This window comes from Poromitra crassiceps (assembly GCF_964638095.1).
Source record: "Poromitra crassiceps genome assembly, chromosome: 9".
In the NCBI taxonomy this organism is placed as follows: Eukaryota; Metazoa; Chordata; class Actinopteri; order Beryciformes; family Melamphaidae; genus Poromitra; species Poromitra crassiceps.
In genome coordinates this window covers 44,480,044-44,499,963 of record NC_139630.1, presented here as the reverse complement: position 1 = coordinate 44,499,963, position 19,920 = coordinate 44,480,044, and the positions used below count along the sequence as shown (strand labels likewise).

The window sequence follows — 19,920 nt, the reverse complement described above, 5'->3', positions numbered from 1 at the left end:
ACAAGCTCGCTTCTTTAATCTTTAGGCCCCCACTGCCAAGTTCTATTATATTTGAGGTTACATGCTGGTTCTGCCCAGGTATTGCAGGCTTTAAAAGCATCCCAGTGGGCTCTGTTTGGGGCCCATCACGGGTCCTTGAGGGGTTTCCAGGAGGTCCCCAGGAAACTGATGAATTGTTAAACTTCACGTTTTTTTCCATTTAAAAGTACCAAAGAGGATAACTGAACAGCCTGAGTCTACTACCCAGAAACATAAGCGCTAAGGTGATCAAAACATGCTGTTTTCCAAGTGCAATGGTCTGTGACATCAGTGAAGAAAATTAGGAACAAATAGTCCAGGGGCCGGTTGCACCAACTGATCTTACACTGGTCTTAAGCTAAGTTGGTCGTAACTTTACGACCTAACAGCTACGCCGGTTGCACCAAGACGGCTTAAGCCTTCTTTTCACTACGACCAGGCGTAACTCTTACGCCTGGTCAGGAGGAGGCGTAGAGCCTGCCTGTAACAGAGATCTCCGTGTCTTATCAGCGGAGACCTTTTTGAGTCCTTACCGTCATCGTCACCGTCGTAACACAGCCATCGAAGCATGATGTTAGATTATAACGAACTAGTTGTGTGGCTTAGCCTTCCCAAATGTTGCCGTTAATGTTTTAGAATTTAATACATAGAATTGGGAACGTTACATTCAATTTCATTCAGACTGTCTGTCTGGCTCAATCACCGGCATTTTTCCCCCAGAGCGAGGGAGGGTGGGATGAGGGAGGGTGTAGTGATGCACATACAGTAGTGGCTGATAGAGCGTAGTGGCACAGTGACACTCCAAGCAGGTCGCGAGGCACATTTTTGCAACATCATCCAATCAGGGTGCATTCCCTGGCAATTCACATGGACGCGCATTGCTACGACCGGCGTAGTTAAGACCAGACGTAAGCCGTGTTGGTGCAACAGGCATAAATCCACTCTAAAGACTGGTCTTAACTAAGACCGACGTAGGAGTTACGACCAGGCATAGTTAAGACCACTTGGTGCAACCGGCCCGAGGAGTTTTCAACTGATTGTGACATACGGACCACCATTCTGACTAAGAAGCAACCTGAGGACCACCCACTGGTGTGAGGAAAGGGGTTGAGAGAAACAACATTATTGAGTCCATGGTCAGGGACCACCTACAATGCCTTCACGGACCACCAGGGGGGCGCGGACCATCAGTTGAAAACCCCTCATTAGTGTGAACTGCTTACTTACGCTGTGGTTGCTTTGGGCGCGTCAAACTTTCCGTTATAGTCTTTGTCAAATATGGGCCCACTCATGATGTTAACTCCATTCAGTTGTGAGTATTTCGGAACCAGGCTATCATGGAGATAGGTCCAAACATCTGCAGTTGGGGAATAATACACAGCGATCAATACAGTGATGTGCCAGCAGAGGGCAGCATCTGTAAACTGATGAATGAAACTGATTCATATTTAGGCTTTTAACCACAGCCGGCTGCACTGACACAAGCCATTTGGAGGGCGCTTCTATCTAAAGTGCCCCAGTGGGAATCTAACCAGATTACTAAGAAGATGAAAGACATCGTCATAAATTCGTCAGCCCACAGAATTGACAAGTTAAAAGTAGTGGTGCGGCTCATCTTTGCAGCTCTGAAAACCACACGTGGAAAATAATCGTGTCATCCTCACCACATATCCCATCACATGACACAACTTTTTTTTTTAAATACAGTCGCTGCAATGTGTTTGAGCTAGGTCTCCAATCTACACCAGCATTAAGCAATAAAACCATTGTTTTTTGGGCGAAATAAGGCTTGACTATGAAGATGATCTCAATGAAGATAACACCAAATTACAGCAATAAACCAGCATTCCTTCAGTCTAGTTAAACTGAGAAAAACCAGGAAATTCCAATTACACAGATCATTTCCACGCACGCACACACACACACACACACACACACACACACACACACACACACACACACAGTTGAGATCATTTGTAGGCTATGTATGAAACAGACTCATGTGTTTCCTACAGCTACATTACAGTCTACTGAATCACCCATTTGATTACAACCTCATTTGAGAGTGATTGTTATTGTGGAGAATTCTGTCTGGGATGACGCGAGAATCAAAACTAAGCTAAATAAAACATAAAACTAAACCTTTAATTGTGTTTCACAGAGAGGTTAGGTCAATAAAAGTACAGTCGTCCCATGTAATCACAGCAGTTACATCTTTGGACTCCACTTTCAACAATTTGGAAATCATTCTAAAAACCAGGGAATTCAATTCCAAACACAGCCATCACTCTTTCCGCTTTAAAATCTAGTAAGCAAGCAATGAAAGAAACATGTGCAGCAGTGGCTCACCTTTAAATGCAGGGAACATTGGTGCCATGTTGCTTGTGATGAGAGAGTCTGTCTCTGCTCCACCGGCACTCAGATCTACAGAGAAACCAAGGAATGGTTTCAAACACTAACAGCAGGTCTGGAGGACATGTTTGTGTATTGTATACATTAAACACTAACAGCAGGTCTGGACATCTGTATTGTATACATTAAACACTAACAGCAGGTCTGGACATCTGTATTGTATACATTAAGAACCTGGCATGCATGTTGGTGGCTCCAAATGGCAGCTAGATGTAACTGAAAACTGTTTAAACTCCAATACCCAGAAATCCTGTAAGAGGATGGTCAGTAAACTGCACACAGCACACTCGTGTTTGCCAACCTGGAGGCCGTCCGGGTAGATTCCCTGCCTAACAACACGAGGGTCGCAGGTTTGAGCCCCCATGTTTGTTACCTCCGGCATGGTCGGGCGAGACGTGTCTGCGGGCGGGAAGCTGGATTAGGGGTATGCGTCCTGGTCGCTGCACTAGTGCCTCCTCTGTTTGGTTGGGGCGCCTGTTCGGGGGGAGTGGAACTGGGGGGAGTAGCGTGATCCTGCCAGTGAAACTCCTCGCTGTCAGGTGAAAAGAAGCTGGTGATGGCACATGTATTGAAGTAAACATGTGCTAGTCTACAACTCTCTCCAGATCGGCGGTGGAGCAACAACCGGGACACCCTAACAGGGAATTGGCTGAGTACAATTGGGGAGAAAACGGGGGGAGTGAGCGTTTAGGAGACACCCGCACCCAAAGGCCGAATCTACAGCATCTTAATTAGGTCCGATGGGACGCTGCTCTCTTTTGTGCTTTAGCCTGAAAAGACGGGCGTATTATTATTTTTTAGTTTACATAAGAATGTGGCCTAGTGCAGTTTTGCAACACGTCAACTTCAATTCACCACCCGGCTGGAGATCGGCGGGGCACTCACTGGGGGGATGCAGCAGGCTGTAGGACAGAGCGGGGTCGTCTCGGTATCGCACGCACATCTGGCTGGCGGGCGCCGGGACGCGCACGTCGGCACGAACGCACGCCTCCAGCTCCGCGCTCAGGGGCTGCACACTGGTCTGAGAGGGAGAGAGAGACAGAGAGAGAGGGAAAGAGAGAGAGAGAGGGAGAGAGAAAGAGCAACACAAAGAGGACCAGTCAGTTGTGGTCAGGACTGGGACTCCTGGCTAGTACTTTTGAGTGTTGTGTAAGATCACTTGGCTCAGTTTGGCTTTGCCTGTGTATTTGGGTCAGTGAGGGCATAGTACTCTTTCTATTTTTTTTTACTTACAGTGTACTCTAGCAATAATAATCTAATCTCCTTCCTCAGTCATGGAATTAAACTCCTAAGTCATGGACTAAGTATGAATTTGCGGCAACTGATCAGGCAGAAAAATGACCATCAAAAGTTATGTATTGCATGTTTTTCAGCATGTGCACAGGCATGCATGAGTAAGTTGTGAGATGTTTCCAATCACAAGCTTGTTGTGAGGGCTCATCAGGCATGTCCTCACTGAATTTAGTCTATAGATCAGGTTTTCAAAGTGGGAGGTGGCTTCCCCAGGGGTGCGGGCCTCCCCTGGGGGGCTGGCTCAGTAAGTGAAAACATAATTATTAGTTATTGTATTGGTTATCAAAAGGAGTTCACATAGAATAGCCAAAATGTTTGTGATTTGCTGAAAGATAGTTCAGAGATACTGTACAGTAGTTTTGGGGAATTTTACTGTTTTTCCCACTTTCCCAGAGTCAGAAACAAATAAATGCCATCAGACAGACCACATTTATGTATTTGGCGTAGTAGTCTGACATACGGTGTGTCAAATGGCAATATCAGGCTATCTTGGCTCAATTGTTGAGTGTCTATGGGATCAAATAACATTCATGATCCCATAGGCATCCAGGAATTGAGGGTAGGGGGGGCCCACAGTCCCAGACTTTCAAAACCCCTGGTCTAATAGGCAAGCAAGCTGGAGTCGACCTCAGTGTTTGGCAATCTAGCATTCTGAGCATGCAAATGAAATGGTTGGTACATCTTGGACAAGCTGTGAAATTGTTGTTTTTAGTGGGTGAACAGTTTGTGAAAAGAAACAATAACGCCCCCATCTGGCAATGTCAGGTTAGGTGAACAGTGGATTGAGATGTTTTCAGTGGGTGAACAGTAACCTGACTCTGCCAGATGGGGGCGGTATTGTTAGGTGAACAGTGGATTGAGCTAGAAAATGGATGTTTTGGAAAAAATGCAGCTGCACAACCAATCCAAAGTCTTTCAAGGCGTGTGGTAAGAAACATATTCAGCTCGTGCTGTAGGCTACTTGGGTGAAATTTGAATGAAAACAAATCTAGACTCTCCACAGGCAAAACCTCCACTGTTTATCATTAAGACTGGGAGTAATATAAAACGCTGTATTACAACACCAGATACACTCTCCTGGGAACGCATCCCTCCATCGTGCCATCACCACTCGTGATTTACACAGATGCTCCGTCATAATCAGTGGAAGACAAGAGCTGCTGAAGTCAGTTCAGATACTCTTCCATGTTCCGTCCAGACCTAAACTGCAGCCCAAACAGCCAAGAGAACTCGACTGAACAGGCTGTGTTTAGAGATGAAAGAAATTAAACGGTTCGAGCGGCCGGACTCACCAGAGGCTGGATGGTGTAAGCAACCCATAACGGCATGAGAAGGTCTTTGCTGTATCCGTTGAGGTAGTCGGAGTGGTGCAGCACGCAGTAGTCAGCGTTTTCTTGGAGAACTCGAGGGACTCCGTAGGGAAGGTGGAGGCGGCGCAGGCTGGCTTTGGAACCTAAAAGGGAAGCCATGAGTGAATACAAATGGAAACCTTCACACAAAACCCCAAAAAGGGGGCGCCCGGGTAGTGCCGCGGTACATTTCCTGCCTACCAACACGAGGGTCACAGGTTTGTGCCCCATGCTGCCTCTGGCTTGCCAGGTCGCTGCACTAGCGCCTACTCTGGTCAGTCAGGGCCTGTTCGGGGGGAGGGGAACTGAGGGGGAATAGCGTGATCCTCCTACGTCCTGCTGGTGAAAAGAAGCGGCTGGCGACTGCACATGTATCGGAGGAAGCATGTCTACAACTCTCCCCAGATCGGCAGTGGGGGCGGAGCAACACCTGGGACAGCTTGGCAGGGGGAATTGGCCAAGCACAATTGGGGAGAAAATGGGGGGGAAATCCAGGGAAAAAAGGTGCTTGATACAATAGATAAAACAGCAATATACAGAAACAGATACCCAGATACTACAAGATACTACATTGTTTTTTTGTTTGTTTTTGTATTTCAAACCTTCCCTGAAAACCATTACAAGTGCAAAGCAAAATGAAATGATACTCACTAGAATTTGTTTGGATAAGTTGTCTGTTCATGGTTTTCTCCTGAAAAGAAATTCATACTTGATATTAGTCTACTGCACCAGAAACCTGTTGATGTTGTTGTCATTCCTGCTGCTTGCCAGTAGAGTTACAGATGACTTAAATGCACCTTTAAGTCAAATAGTACAACTACTTGAGTGGGATATGTTGGTAGTAACTCTATCCACCCCTTCATATTTCCTCCACCTCATTAGCGGTGTCTGTCCGTACCGCTGCTTTGGTGCGCGAGCTGCAGGAGCAGCTCAGGTCGTCAGCAGGAACAGGCCCGCTGGCGTCACACGGGACGTCGTGGGACAGCTGCGCCGGGTGGACCGGCATGTGCACGGGCCGCTTCAGGAGGTGGTTCAGACTGCCGTGGGTCCCGTTGTTCGGAGCAGGGGAAATACCAAGGAGATCTGAGAGAGAGACAGAGACACACAGAGAGAGAGAGACACACACACACACACACACACACACACACACACACACACACACACACACACAGAGAGAGAGGGAGAGAACGAATATTTTTGTCTGTGCTGATTTTTTAAATGGCAAGGTAGGTTAGGTTGCCTACTGTGTATTGTGTTGCAGCTAAAATTAAACTTAATTATTCACCCTATTGGATGGCTTGCATCTTGTCTATAAGTGCACCCAAAAGATAAATGACCAGAAAACATAACATCAGTGCAGTTAGTTTGAGTGAAAATACAAATACATAAAACACTGCAATTCGAAGTTGGAAATATTATTATTGTTATTGTATCATTATTAATGAGAAACATGAGAAACTAGATAGATTCACTGTTGTAACCAACACATACAGTAAAGTCTGATCTGTCACTTATCACTCATTCAGTCATTCTTTATTTTCAGAGAGCATTTTTAAAAGCTAATATAAATGAGTATTGCAGAGCTGTCTTTCTTTTGGGGGGAGGAGTGCAGGGATCCTCCTGAAGACATGCCCCCCCAAGACTCCAGTAGTCAAATCTGTCCCCCCTAATGGTCAACTGCTTCCCACGCCCATGATGGCTGCTGTTTCCTGACTTAATCCAAGAGGTGAAGTGGTGTAGAAATACAGGAAATGTGTTTTAATTTAAGCGACCCCCCCACCACACACCAATTGTATCTTCTACCCCACCCTGCCAAATCCCACTTTATCCCCTTGTATAAACCGGATAAGTGCAATTACAGCTACACATTTCTGAACTACAGTTTAGACACAGCACAATGCCCTGAGTATGCCATGGCAAACTACAGTTTAGACACAGCACAATGCCCTGAGTATGCCATGGCAAACTACAGTTTAGACACAGCACAATGCCCTGAGTATGCCATGGCAAACTACAGTTTAGACACAGCACAATGCCCTGAGTAGGCCATGGCAAACTACAGTTTAGACACAGCACAATGCCCTGAGTATGCCATGGCAAACTACAGTTTAGACACAGCACAATGCCCTGAGTATGCCATGGCAAACTACAGTTTAGACACAGCACAATGCCCTGAGTATGCCATGGTAAACTACAGTTTAGACACAGCACAATGCCCTGAGTATGCCATGGCAAACTACAGTTTAGACACAGCACAATGCCCTGAGTATGCCATGGCAAACTACAGTTTAGACACAGCACAATGGCCTGAGTATGCCATGGCAAACTACAGTTTAGACACAGCACAATGGCCTGAGTATGCCATGGCAAAGTGACTTACCACACATGAGGTTGTAAACTTCAATGTTCTCAAAAGGAGGGACAACAGTGTTGTGCTGGAGCCCTGGGCCATAGCCAATGAAAATAGTCTGGAAAAAGTAGACAAACATAATGAATAAATGAATGCATTCGTTTTGGAGACATTTAACACATTGACTGCCAGCCGTTTTTTTCTTGCTGTAGGTAGCTTCTGCCAAGCCGTTTTTTGAGGATTGTGGCTCATTTTACAAGCGCCGAGGATTATTTTCTGCTTGGAGTTTGTGAACATACAATATCTCAAAAGTACTAATAGAATGTGTACTTTCTCTGTCTAAAAGAGTTAGTTTGTAGAGTTAGTAGTTATGTAAGCATTAGCAGTTGAATACAGCATGGTTTTAGCATCAGAAAAAATATTCAGAGATAAACGGCTTTTTGTGAAATTCGATAGAACTGTCACTTTAACCATTCATTTTTGGCTCTCTCTCTCTCTCTCTCTCCCTCCCCCTCTCGCTCTCTCTCTCTCTCTCTCTCTCTCCCTTCCCCTCGCTCTCCCTCCCTCTCTCTCTCTCTCTCTCTCTCTCTCCCTCCCTCTTGCTCTCCCTCCCTCTCTCTCTCTCTCCCTCCCTCTCGGGAGGGAGACGCACTAGGTTTAATCCTAGTGAGAGGGGGAGAGGGAGAGAGAGAGAGAGAGAGAGAGAGGGAGGGAGGGAGAGAGAGAGAGCGAGAGAGAGAGAGAGAGAGAGAGGGAGAGAGCGAGAGGCAGAGTTGCTTCAACTCCTCCCTCTTCTTGGCTGCAGCGGCCGTCACAGTCTCAGTGCTTTTGCTGCTGTCCTGTGCCTGTCTGCAGGCTGCTGTTTGAGGAAGTCGGCATGGACTCGCTCGCTTCTTGGGAGTTTTGGTTGAGAGAAGCTTTTGCGATTCTGGTCATATTTATGCTGCGTGTTTCAAAGTGTGTTCCACCTGTAATGTATTATGTAAATTTGCAATCCCGCATCGCCAGCAATCAGCGCGAAAACGAGAGCGTTTTCCCCCAACCATTTTCATGAGAATGTAATACTGTAAAATCGCCTCGCCATTTCCTTGAATGGCTTGCTCCCTTTTTCTTTGATTTCGCTCGTCTGGGGGAGCACTGTCAACACTTAGTGGGTCGGTAAAATAGATTATACACATTCAATACCTCCAATAATTGTATAGGAGACGTAAAAGGGATTGATCAACGCCCCACCGTCAAAAAAAAAAAAACGATTTTTTTGACGTATCCATACGTCGCTGGCAGTCAACGGTTGGATTCTGCTTGACGTATCAGTACGTCGTTGGCAGTTAACGTGTTAAAAATACAAATGAGGCACACATTAAAACAGTACAGTGCAGGGAACTATCCAAACAATACTGTTCCATCTTGCAGGATGAAGTTATGCGCGCTTCGACCCAAGCAGCCCAGCAGGCTGGTCCGGTGCTCTCAGGAAAGGGCAAGTCTTTGAACAGAGGCTTTGGATGAAATCCAAAAGTACTGTAGCACACGGATCAAGTGTAAATAGAAACTTTTTATTGAACTAACGTTTCGACGCAGAGTGCGTCTTCATCAGAGTCCTCACTGTTCCATCTATTAGAACAACTACGTGGGCGTCAATCAAACATTTAATACCACGATTGAAAATGAGCTCAAACTAAAAGTCAAATTGCATTTTCTCTGAAAATGAACTTAGATAACCTCTAAAAGGTAAGTTGAAGAATTTAATGCTAGCAGAAAATGAAAGTGGGTGGATGTGGAAATATTTGCAGGTGATGTAAGTCTGTCTATTTCAGCCACAGACTGTTTTTGTCTGCTCTGCGTAGACAAACTTCAAGACTTTCCCTAGTTCACACAGCTGCCTGTTGTTTTCTAGGGAAGTGAGTAACCTTGTTAGCTAATTATACCAAGCCAAATTCCAGTGTAAACCATGTCCTTATACAGAGACACATCAAAAAGACTAACACCAAGGTGGCAGACAGAAATCTTGTAAACATGTTTCCAAAACAAACAGACCCAACCCAACGCAGAACATGCGTAGGTGGAAAAAAACTACTGACAACTGGTCTAATTACTATAGTAGTTTTTTTTTTACAGTACACACCTTTTAGTTATCTACTTTAGTCTCTATTTTTTTAGTATTTACTCCTATTTGAATAGTTAAAGTTCATTTTTCAAGTTCCCGGCTCTGACCAGGACACATATCCTTGTCCAGCTTCCCACCCGCAGACACGTCCAATTGTGCCATATGGACACCTGACCAAGCCGGAGGAAACACAGGGCGGGAACCTGTGACCCTCGTGTCGCTCAGTAGGGACTCTTCCGCTGCATTACCTGGGCGGCATGAATGCATGTTTCTATTCAGAGGAGGCTTTTGGATTAGGATGTACCATTGTGAAATTTGGGAGAACTACAGTACTCTTTAATTGTTGTGCAACTGTCCGAGCTCTCCTGAATTCTCCCTGAAGCCACAGCAGCTCCAGCAAAGGTCTTCTCGTGCTTTATGCTTATGCCATTCAGCCTCTGGCAAGCCTGCTGAATGGAGCTTTGTTTTCCATCTAAACATAGCTGCTTTATTTTCATAGACTACGTGCGATGGCTTTTCCTACGCTCTAAGCTGTGAGAGCAAACTATAGCCAGAGGTTGTGCAAAGTTCTCGGTTTAGCTCGCTGTAAAAAGAAAAATAAATAGTGCAAATTTCTGTTTCACTCTCATTCAACTGTGGGTAGAATGTAGAAATCTTTTTATAATTGTGTCAAGGAAGCTTTTCATTTTCAAGACTTATGAGCTGATAAACTGCGATTGTGCTTGTTGCTGACGTATAACCGCACCCACTCCCCCCTTCTCTGACCTGCATGTTTTTGAAGAGGTTATCAGAGCCGTGGAATCCTCCAGTGCAGTACTTGATGTCCTTGCGGTCACTGGGGGAGAGAGAGAGAGAGAATAAACATGGTCAGGGGTCTGAACCAGGGTGGGAATTTCATCATTTTGGGGCGAGGCCATTTGCCCTTTGGCCTCACACATCTTTTTATGGCACAAGACCATATGCCAGGGCACTAAGGCCATTGCTGCGGCTTAGACATCGTGAAGAGCGATTTTTCTGAAATGTGTGTTAAAATGAGCCAATTACACATTCTTTGCATAGGCTACCGCTACACAGCTATTGCTTTTAAAGCAACTGACAGTAGCAGGCTGGTAGCAGGGCACAGCTGCCAAAGTGGCCTTCGGGGTCTCAGGGCTTCATGGCCAGTGGGAGGAGCAATGGCCTCTATGAAATTGCCACCCTGGTCTGAACTATTAGCCTGGTAAACCAGCCGGTCACGTGAACTCACATTTAATTTCATTCTGCGGGACCGTCTGGCCTCAAGCCCTGGGAAGGGTTTAGCAGAAACTGCAAAGCGGACGAGCCAATCAGCGACTGCACTCAGTACCCTGTGATTGACAGCGCAAGTTGGCCAATCAGGGGCAGACTGACGTAGTTGATGATACAGGTCGACGCTGTAGCAAACATGGCGGCTTCACTAGCAGTAAGGCTAACATTAGCATAAACACAGCCATAAGTGAAGTTATTGCAGAAATAGACTCAATAACAACAATTAAACAAAAGCAAGAGTATGTACTTAAAATACGTTTTCGCTATTCTTCCGACTGGATTTGGCAAAAATCATTTACAGCAGATTCAGCCATAACACTACTTCGCTAGCTTGCTAATGTTGCTACATGCTAAAGTGGCTGGCTCTGCACTGAACAGCGCACGTCACTTGTTTTGTTACGCTGATTGGCTGAAGGCGTTTGTCTGACAGACAGTCCCGCAGAACGAAATTAAATGTGAGTTCACGTGACCGGCTGGTTTACCAGGCTACTGAACTATACCCTGACACACAAAAGGGGGGTGGCAGCGTGAGAGAAAGGGAGGCGGGGGAGTCGCCCACCTTGTCAAGGCCTTGTTGTGGTCTGTATACACCAGACAACTCAGAGGATTACCAGGCTATTACCAGGATATACTGTCAAATATTACATCTTTCTTCCACTTCCCACTCTAAGTGTCTTGTAAACATTGCACTGAGACCAAAACCCCTAAACTTTCCCAATTATATTAAGTAGGCTAATTACATTTACCTAGTTATTTCTAGTATAGGAAACCATGACTCCTTCTTCTGTACCGTGGCAACCAAAACACTCTCCCGGCGCAGGGAGGGAAGGCAAGCGAGACTATCAAAACACAGACCGCTCACAAACACTGCCCGGTGAGTTGGAAATGGTTGTCAAAACAAGGAAGTTATGCTTTTATTTTGAAGGCAAAACCTTCCTACCTGCGGTCTTGTTCTGGCTAATTATGGTTAACTTGATACAATTGCGGATGCTACAATTAATTAGCTTGGGAAAATGGGCTTTGTCAGACCCTGCCTATGCCAATACTCAATGCCCATGTGCATGACGGATGGATGGATGATGGACAGACAGACAGCCAGACGGGTGGTGGCCGTACAAACTTCAATGGAGTTTTGACTGGTGACGAATGAGTACAGTATATGATGACAGAATTTGGGGGGGTGAACTGTTCCTTTAATACACTTAAGCCTGACACTACTGCTTGTAATGTGTCAGTTAGTGTTTGATGAGCCAACAAAGTGACGGTCACGGTCACTTACAGGGCTGCCTGCCAGGCGGGCTTCATGTAAAGGTGGCCCCTCTCGATGCGCACGTTGTTGGCGAAGTGCATGCGCTTGGGGAGGTTCTCTTTGAGGTACGGCCTCATTGGCTGGTCAGGGATCCTGCACTTCAGAACAGACAGAGACGAGGAGGATCAACACAGAGAATGGGCTGTTTGACACAGCCAAGCAAGCAGATAATTGTTCATTCTTCTCGTCCAGACAAAAGTCCGGAGAGCATTTGGAATACTTCACATACCGACAGGTTCTTCACCAGGCCCTCGTAGTCGACTGGGAACAGAAACAAAGGTCAAGCCACATTAGTCTGTGTTCCTGTCACTGTGACATTGAATGATGTCACGGTGCCGGAAAGAAGGGAAGTTGCGGCGTTATCGAAACTCGAAACTCACAGGAAAAGAAATCGTCCGGCAGGCGCTTGGGTCTGATGCGGGCCGCGGGGCCTTGGATGACAGTGAAGTCGTTGGTGTTGTCTGTGTAGTTGGAGACAAACGCTGCCCTTGAACAGGAAGCTTCCTCCATGCCTGCAAAATAAGAATAAGAATACTAAGAAGAAGAAGACGACAGATGAAAGTTTGACTTCGATTTGTGTACATTTATATTCTAGAATTGTGGCTAATAGCGCGACAAAGGGAAAGCATGCGCATCATTTTAATTGTAGGATTGTCCATGAATGTGTGGTCCCTTTATTTGCATATACATAGTCCAATGTTGATACAAAACTACCAGGTGACAAACAGCAGATGATATGAAACTACCAGGTGACAAACAGCAGCTGTTCAACAAAGTGTCACTTCTCTGTTATTATTTTTTGGCCATTTTTGTCTCCACTCAGACAGGACAGTAGGCAGATAGGACAGTAGGCAGACAGGACAGTAGGCAGATAGGACAGTAGGCAGATAGGACAGTAGGCAGACAGGACAGTAGGCAGACAGGACAGTAGGCAGACAGGACAGTAGGCAGACAGGACAGTAGGCAGACAGGACAGTAGGCAGATAGGACAGTAGGCAGACAGGACAGTAGGCAGACAGGACAGTAGGCAGACAGGACAGTAGGCAGACAGGACAGTAGGCAGATAGGACAGTAGGCAGACAGGACAGTAGGCAGACAGGACAGTAGGCAGATAGGACAGTAGGCAGACAGGACAGTAGGCAGACAGGACAGTAGGCAGACAGGACAGTAGGCAGATAGGACAGTAGGCAGACAGGACAGTAGGCAGACAGGACAGTAGGCAGATAGGACAGTAGGCAGATAGGACAGTAGGCAGATAGGACAGTAGGCAGACAGGACAGTAGGCAGACAGGACAGTAGGCAGACAGGACAGTAGGCAGACAGGACAGTAGGCAGATAGGACAGTAGGCAGACAGGACAGTAGGCAGACAGGACAGTAGGCAGACAGGACAGTAGGCAGATAGGACAGTAGGCAGATAGGACAGTAGGCAGACAGGACAGTAGGCAGATAGGACAGTAGGCAGATAGGACAGTAGGCAGACAGGACAGTAGGCAGACAGGACAGTAGGCAGATAGGACAGTAGGCAGACAGGACAGTAGGCAGATAGGACAGTAGGCAGACAGGAAAGGCGGCGGCCGTGCGAAGGACCGAGCCGCTGCCGCACGTGCGCCACCAGGATGTGCAAGTGTCACTTCTCTATTTGACTGTAACCCTTACGGTGGCCTAATTCTAACCCAGACACTGAATAATGTCTGTATTCTGTACACTACTTTTCCGTTACCTGAAACTAGGCTTTTTAATGACAAATGATAGTCCGTTGATAGTAACATGAGTATCAGCATTGAACTATTCAAATAAAGTGTGACCCGTCTGTTTTTAACCCATGATGCTTGGTGTATGATCTATCTGTCTTTTGTTTGTTTGTTAATGGACTTTGTATGCCCTTGGTGCCGTGCTGCAGGGACTATCAAGTTGATTCTCTCAGAAATGTCTGCCAGTGGCATCTGGGTAGTGCAGCGGTAGATTCCCTGCCTCAAAATAAAGAAATGTCTGATCGTGGCTGATTTGACGAGAAGTTACTTTGTCATCACCTCTGTTTCACAGCCTGAATGTCACACCAGATGCTGATGGTGGGTAGGGTGTGACATGTGAACACTAGTGATTCTTCCTTGATGGCTTGTAGGCTACCATAGAGTAATAACAAGTAGAGTGAGTTTCAATTAAAATCCTGTATCTGTGATGCATAGATTATGAAAGGATAGCTGGGCATCGCCCTGGCCTGAGCCACAATCAATTTCACTGCATTGATCTTTAACCTACCTAATTACAAGACCACACATATGAGCCGCAGATGTCCAGAGTGACTCCTCCAGTCCTGACAGAACCTCCTGGCAGTTAGCATAGCGCTGTTTCTCACTGTTAACACACTCATTTGTCAGCAGCTTTGCCTCTGGCTTGCAGTCGTCCTGGCCTGCGACAGGTGCAGTGACTCAACCAAGTCAAACAGGAGAAGCTGACACTAACCCTCCAAACTCTAGTCTAGACCCTCGAAACCACATGTGTCAAACTCAAGGCCGTCGGGCCCAATCCGGCCAGGCACATTATTTTATGTGACCCACGAGAGTTTTCCAAGAATACAATTAGGCTATATGCTGTGTCCGAGATAACGTAAAAATAGCTATTGTTATTTTTTTTAATAACTTTTGAACCTCTAATCCTATCCACATGCTTTAAAAGGTCAGGTAAAGCAGAGTTTCTCAGCTTTCCAGTGGTATCTCATACGTCCCGTTTGGAAGCTCCCTAGTGAGCCTAGGGAGGCTGGATACACCATCATGTTCTGCAGCATTGGTTCGTCAAGGAAACCTTGACGAACCAAGAACCAAGGAAAAAGGCTACCCGGAGGAGACTAAACGGATTCACGCTCATTCATGAATGAAATATTATGAGGATAAGAACCGCTACGTTGCAGAAAATACGTTATTTACAGTGTGTACTACGTAGGCCCTGTTTTCGCCCGTTTTGGCCAGTTCGGACTATACTCTGACCTGAATATCTTCTATGGCGATCAGAATGAAACCAAAGTTCTCTGGATGAGTAAAACATCGTATTTTAAGCTGGAAATAAGGTCCGGCGTGTAGAAAACCAGAATCCTCCTTTAATAAACAGCCCTTTGAGAGCAAGCATAATGTTGATGTGGCTGAGCAGGATTAAATTGACACCCCTGCTCTAAACCCTCTCAAACCCGAGTCTAGACTCTCCCTCAGTGACACACAGGCTGGAAAACAATCCCGTGAAGTTTGTTTTTATGCAAATGATGACAAACTGCTGCTTTTTGTGAAAGCAAAGGAAGACACGAGTAAGGCCATGTCCACACGGAGACGACTTTAGGTGTATCCGCTAAAGTTTTTTGTCATATAGCCGTTTCGTCCAGATGGAACCGCGTTCTGGGACTATACGTTCTGGCCGTATACGCTAATTTTTCAAAACGGGTCCCAGAGTGATTAAATCTGAAGACGCCACCCTTGCATTTCCGTGTTTACAACCCATACGCATCTTTCCTGAAACGATGACGCCATAGCCCCACCTCTCTCCACCAGCAACAATAATGGCAGTAACGTTCGTGCTACAGCAGTGGGGATCTTGCAGCAAAATATAATGCTCCTCTATTACCACCGTCAGCAACAAGTGGACACGGAGAACAGCGTGTAGCCTACAACATCCTCAGGGCTCCACACAGCTGACTCTTCCCATCCACCCCTCCCCTCCCTTCATCGGATATTTCCCAGAAGGCTTAGCGGCGGCTACATTTTTACAATAACACAAACAAAATCAGGCTTAACGTGTTAGATAGATATTATATTTATTTTTAATACAACATGCAATTCTGGAATATTTTAATATTGGACAAAATGAAATGAAGTGAAATCTAAACCCTGAGTGTAACCAACATACTCTCTTGCCCTATATATAGCCCTCGTAAATACAACGTGAATAGGGAAGTGAGAGGTTTGAGGAACACGCGGTTGCACTGTGATATCCGCTCGTGTCCACTTCAACAAGACTTTAGCTTACTTGACGCGACTTTTTCCAATAAAAACACATTTATGCCATGAGTTTATATAATGTATATTTATGTTGCATCATTTAGCCTGTGCTGTGATGTGCAGGAGCGGCCAATACGCTGGGATGTGTTTGCAACATGTCTAAAGATCATGGAAGTGGATGATATCAGGAATGTCACCGATAGTTAACGTTCTATATTGTAGGCTACAGGGAGACCATCAGCCCTGCTGAACAGCTCTGCATTTGCCTGTATACTGTAGGTTTCATCATTTTATTCATCGACATGGCAAACCTCCCCGCAAAGCCAAGGGTTTAAGCTGCTGCTACAGTGAGATACACATTATAGACTGTGCGCCCCTAGAGGTTGTATGCCATTATTGACGAGATTGTCTTATTCTCTGTTATTCTACAGCGGTTTCAGTGGTTTCATGTGGATACACACATTTCTTGAAACGTTTCCATGTTTATGGAAAACTTTTCTGAAACGAAAAAAAAAAAGATAGCTTCCGTCTCCGTGTAGACATGGCCTCAGAACATAATTTCAGTGCTTCATCATAAACTAAAAGTAACCAAGTCGGTCTCATATTGTTCTGTCTAAAGAATTAGTTGTTTAAATCTATAATCTAATAGGATTTTGTTTTTGATCTCTTTAAATGACTTCTCTGCTTATTTTCCATCCTTTTTTCACCCTTTTTTTGATAATGTGTTTTTCGGATTGGACCAATTCCCTGTCCCGGTCGTTGCTCCACCAGTTGTACAGTAAAGTCTACAGCATGAAGCGTGTGCTAGTCTACAATCTAGAGGGTCTCTGCGGTGGCAGACGAGTGCATTTACCTTTACACTACCCAGAAAGCTGTGAATTCATGGCTTCTCCTCGCTCTCACCTATGGCTTCTCCTCGCTCTCACCTATAACCTTGAAGGGAACTGTCTGGAAATCAAATGGTTCTCTCACCATGGTCAGACAGGACTAATCAAATGGTTCTCTCACCATGGTCAGACAAGACTATCATGTTGACACAGCGGGTCAGGTTTCTCTGTTTGAGGCCATCCATCAGCATGCCTATTATCTTGTCCACTTTCAGCAAAGCCTCATTGACCTGGAAGCACATCAGCAGTTAAACAGAATGATTGAACAGAATGGGGTAAAGTGTCCCGTGCACAGTGGTGTAGTGGCTGGAAAATAATCTATAAAACCTATAGGCTCGTCACACACTTCATCACTCAAAAGACAACTTGTTCCAACAATTATTTAGATATTAAATGTATAAAATGGACTAAATACTTTAGAACCAGTGTTGTATTTCACATAACTGATAATAAATGTCATTCTATATGGTCGATTTGTTTATGCCAGTCTTTGATAGACTGTACGGTTACTTATTTACAATGTATCTGTTTCACTGAAATTATTTTTATACGTATCTACCTAGTACTTTGTGGTCCTGTTAATTGTCTGTAAGCTTCTATGTAATGATTAGTACAACGTTAGATGAAATGGCTAACCTCGCTGCTTGTCGGCCCGTAACGGTGGCCTGATGAATCAGGTTCATCCAGGTACAAGGTGTAGAAGTCAGGCCTAAAGTCACAAAAGTAGTTGGTAAGAAGTCCCTAGTGGTGGGTCACAGAAATAACACTGTAATGATAATGAAGAGCAAGTGATACCTTTCTCCTTGAGGTAAACTGAGCCACTCAAACACTGTCAAAACTCTCTTCTCAAAGGGAATTTTCCTGTGTGAGAAAATGAACGAGTCAGCACACCGCTACATCATCACGCAATACCATTTCTTGCAATATGGAAACCAAAGGCACCGGTCCAAAAGAATGAGACGTAACGGCATCGCTCTTACTGATCATACAGCTTGTATAATTGTGGGTATTTGCCACCGATAGCGACATCTGAGCCAGGCCAGAAGAAGGTTCCTGTCGTCAGGTTGTGACGCATGGCGGTGAGCCAGACCTGAGGAGAGGAGAGGGAGAGGAGAGGAAGGGAGAGGAGAGGAGGGGAAAGGAGAAGGGAGAGGAGAGGAGAGGAGGGGAGGAGAGAAAAGAGGAGATGAGAGGGCAAGAGAGAAGAGGAGATCAGATGGGAGGAGATGAGGGGAGGAAAGGAAAGAGGAGATGAGAGGGGAGGAGATGAGGGGAGGAGAGGAAAGAGGAGATGAGAGGGGAGGAGATGAGGGGAGGAAAGGAAAGAGGAGATGAGAGGGGAAGAGATGAGGAGAGGAGAGGAAAGAGGAGATGAGAGGGGAGGAGATGAGGGGAGGAGAGAAAAGAGGAGATGAGAGGGCAAGAGAGAAGAGGAGATCAGATGGGAGGAGATGAGGGGAGGAAAGGAAAGAGGAGATGAGAGGGGAGGAGATGAGGGGAGGAGAGGAAAGAGGAGATGAGAGGGGAGGAGATGAGGGGAGGAGAGAAAAGAGGAGATGAGAGGGCAAGAGAGAAGAGGAGATCAGATGGGAGGAGATGAGGGGAGGAAAGGAAAGAGGAGATGAGAGGAAGAGAGAAGAGGAGATCAGATGGGAGGAGTTGAGGGGAGGAAAGGAAAGAGGAGATGAGAGGAAGAGAGAAGAGGAGATCAGATGGGAGGAGATGAGGGGAGGAGAGGAAAGAGGAGATGAGAGGGGAAGAAAGAAGAGGAGATCAGAGGGGAGGAGATGAGGGGAGGAGAGGAAATAAGAGAGGAGAGGAGGAGAGGAAAGGAGAGCTTTATTGTTAATTAGAGGATAGACACACTGGGAAACCAAAGAACTAGGCAACAAAGGCCGACTGTTGCGTTGCCTCACGTCGCACTTGAACACATCTCAAAGGCTACAGCCGACGGTCAAGCAGGTATGTTCTGTGCCTGTGTGAGACTAGGCATGGGTCGATTTCCGGTTTTACCGGTTCGGTTCGGTATACGAGCCCAAACCGGTTTGATCACGTGCAAACCGAAAAAAACTAAAAAAAAAAAAAAAAAAAAAAAAATTTTTTTTTTTTTTTTTTAAACGTTTTTTTTTTTTTTTTTTTTGCCAGTCCATTCTGATTGCACTATTGTTCGTATTAGCCTCTTCTCAAGTTGCACTAGTAGGCAAAAGTCTTATTTTGTTTATTATGTTGATGTTTGAAGAAAAGTTAAGCTGAATAGTTATGAGAAATAAAAACTGTGTTGTTACAGTTAAAAGGTTCTGCTTATTTGTATTCAGTGTTCGTGCTGGTTGGCAGCATACCAGCTTAGAGGTGCATTATCGCCACCAACTGCAGCCGCTTTGATACGTTTTTTTGGGGAATATCGAACCGGTTTCAAAATGTTCAAACCGACCCATGCCTAGGCCCTATATTGTGTGAATTTGTGAGTTTTGAAGTTTATAAGGCAGCTCAGCTGTAAGCCAATCCATTCTGATTGCACTGCTTGTGTTTTTATTAGCCTTTTTCTCAAGTTGCACTATAGGCAGAAGTCTTATTTCATTTATTATTTTGATGTTTAGAAGAAAAGTTGAGCTGAATAGTTATGAGAAATAAATACAGGGTGTTTGTTACACAGGTGTCCTGCTTCTTTTTATTCAGTATCATTGCTGGTTGACAATACCAGCTTAGAGGTGTATTATCGCTATCAGGTGGACTGAAGTTGCACTACAGACAGTTATGGGCCACACTCGGGAGCCCTGCTTGAAAAAAAAAAAAAAAAAAAAAAAAAAAAATTTTTTTTTTTTTTTTTTAATTACAAAAAAAATCGGTATACCGGTTCGATCCGGTTTAGACGGTAATATCGAACCGGTTTTAAAATTTTCAAACCGACCCAGCCCTATGTGAGACCG

The 19,920-nt window shown here is 45.4% G+C and overlaps 1 protein-coding gene across 1 annotated transcript in view; it reads right to left on the bottom strand.

The window, feature by feature from the left end:
- The window catches only part of enpp1 (ectonucleotide pyrophosphatase/phosphodiesterase 1), a 43,069-nt gene that overhangs the window by 1,946 nt on the left and 21,203 nt on the right, over positions 1-19,920 (bottom strand). Inside the window, exons 8-22 of the mRNA XM_083643413.1 lie at positions 17,974-18,083; positions 17,789-17,854; positions 17,630-17,702; positions 17,115-17,223; positions 12,503-12,634; positions 12,352-12,383; positions 12,093-12,220; positions 10,292-10,361; positions 7,453-7,540; positions 5,971-6,155; positions 5,724-5,763; positions 5,016-5,176; positions 3,316-3,451; positions 2,368-2,442; positions 1,246-1,375 (exon numbers count right to left, since the gene is read on the bottom strand). Of these exons, the coding sequence (XP_083499539.1) occupies positions 1,246-1,375; positions 2,368-2,442; positions 3,316-3,451; positions 5,016-5,176; positions 5,724-5,763; positions 5,971-6,155; positions 7,453-7,540; positions 10,292-10,361; positions 12,093-12,220; positions 12,352-12,383; positions 12,503-12,634; positions 17,115-17,223; positions 17,630-17,702; positions 17,789-17,854; positions 17,974-18,083 (1,535 nt within the window). The remainder of the gene's footprint in view (positions 1-1,245; positions 1,376-2,367; positions 2,443-3,315; positions 3,452-5,015; positions 5,177-5,723; positions 5,764-5,970; positions 6,156-7,452; positions 7,541-10,291; positions 10,362-12,092; positions 12,221-12,351; positions 12,384-12,502; positions 12,635-17,114; positions 17,224-17,629; positions 17,703-17,788; positions 17,855-17,973; positions 18,084-19,920) is intronic.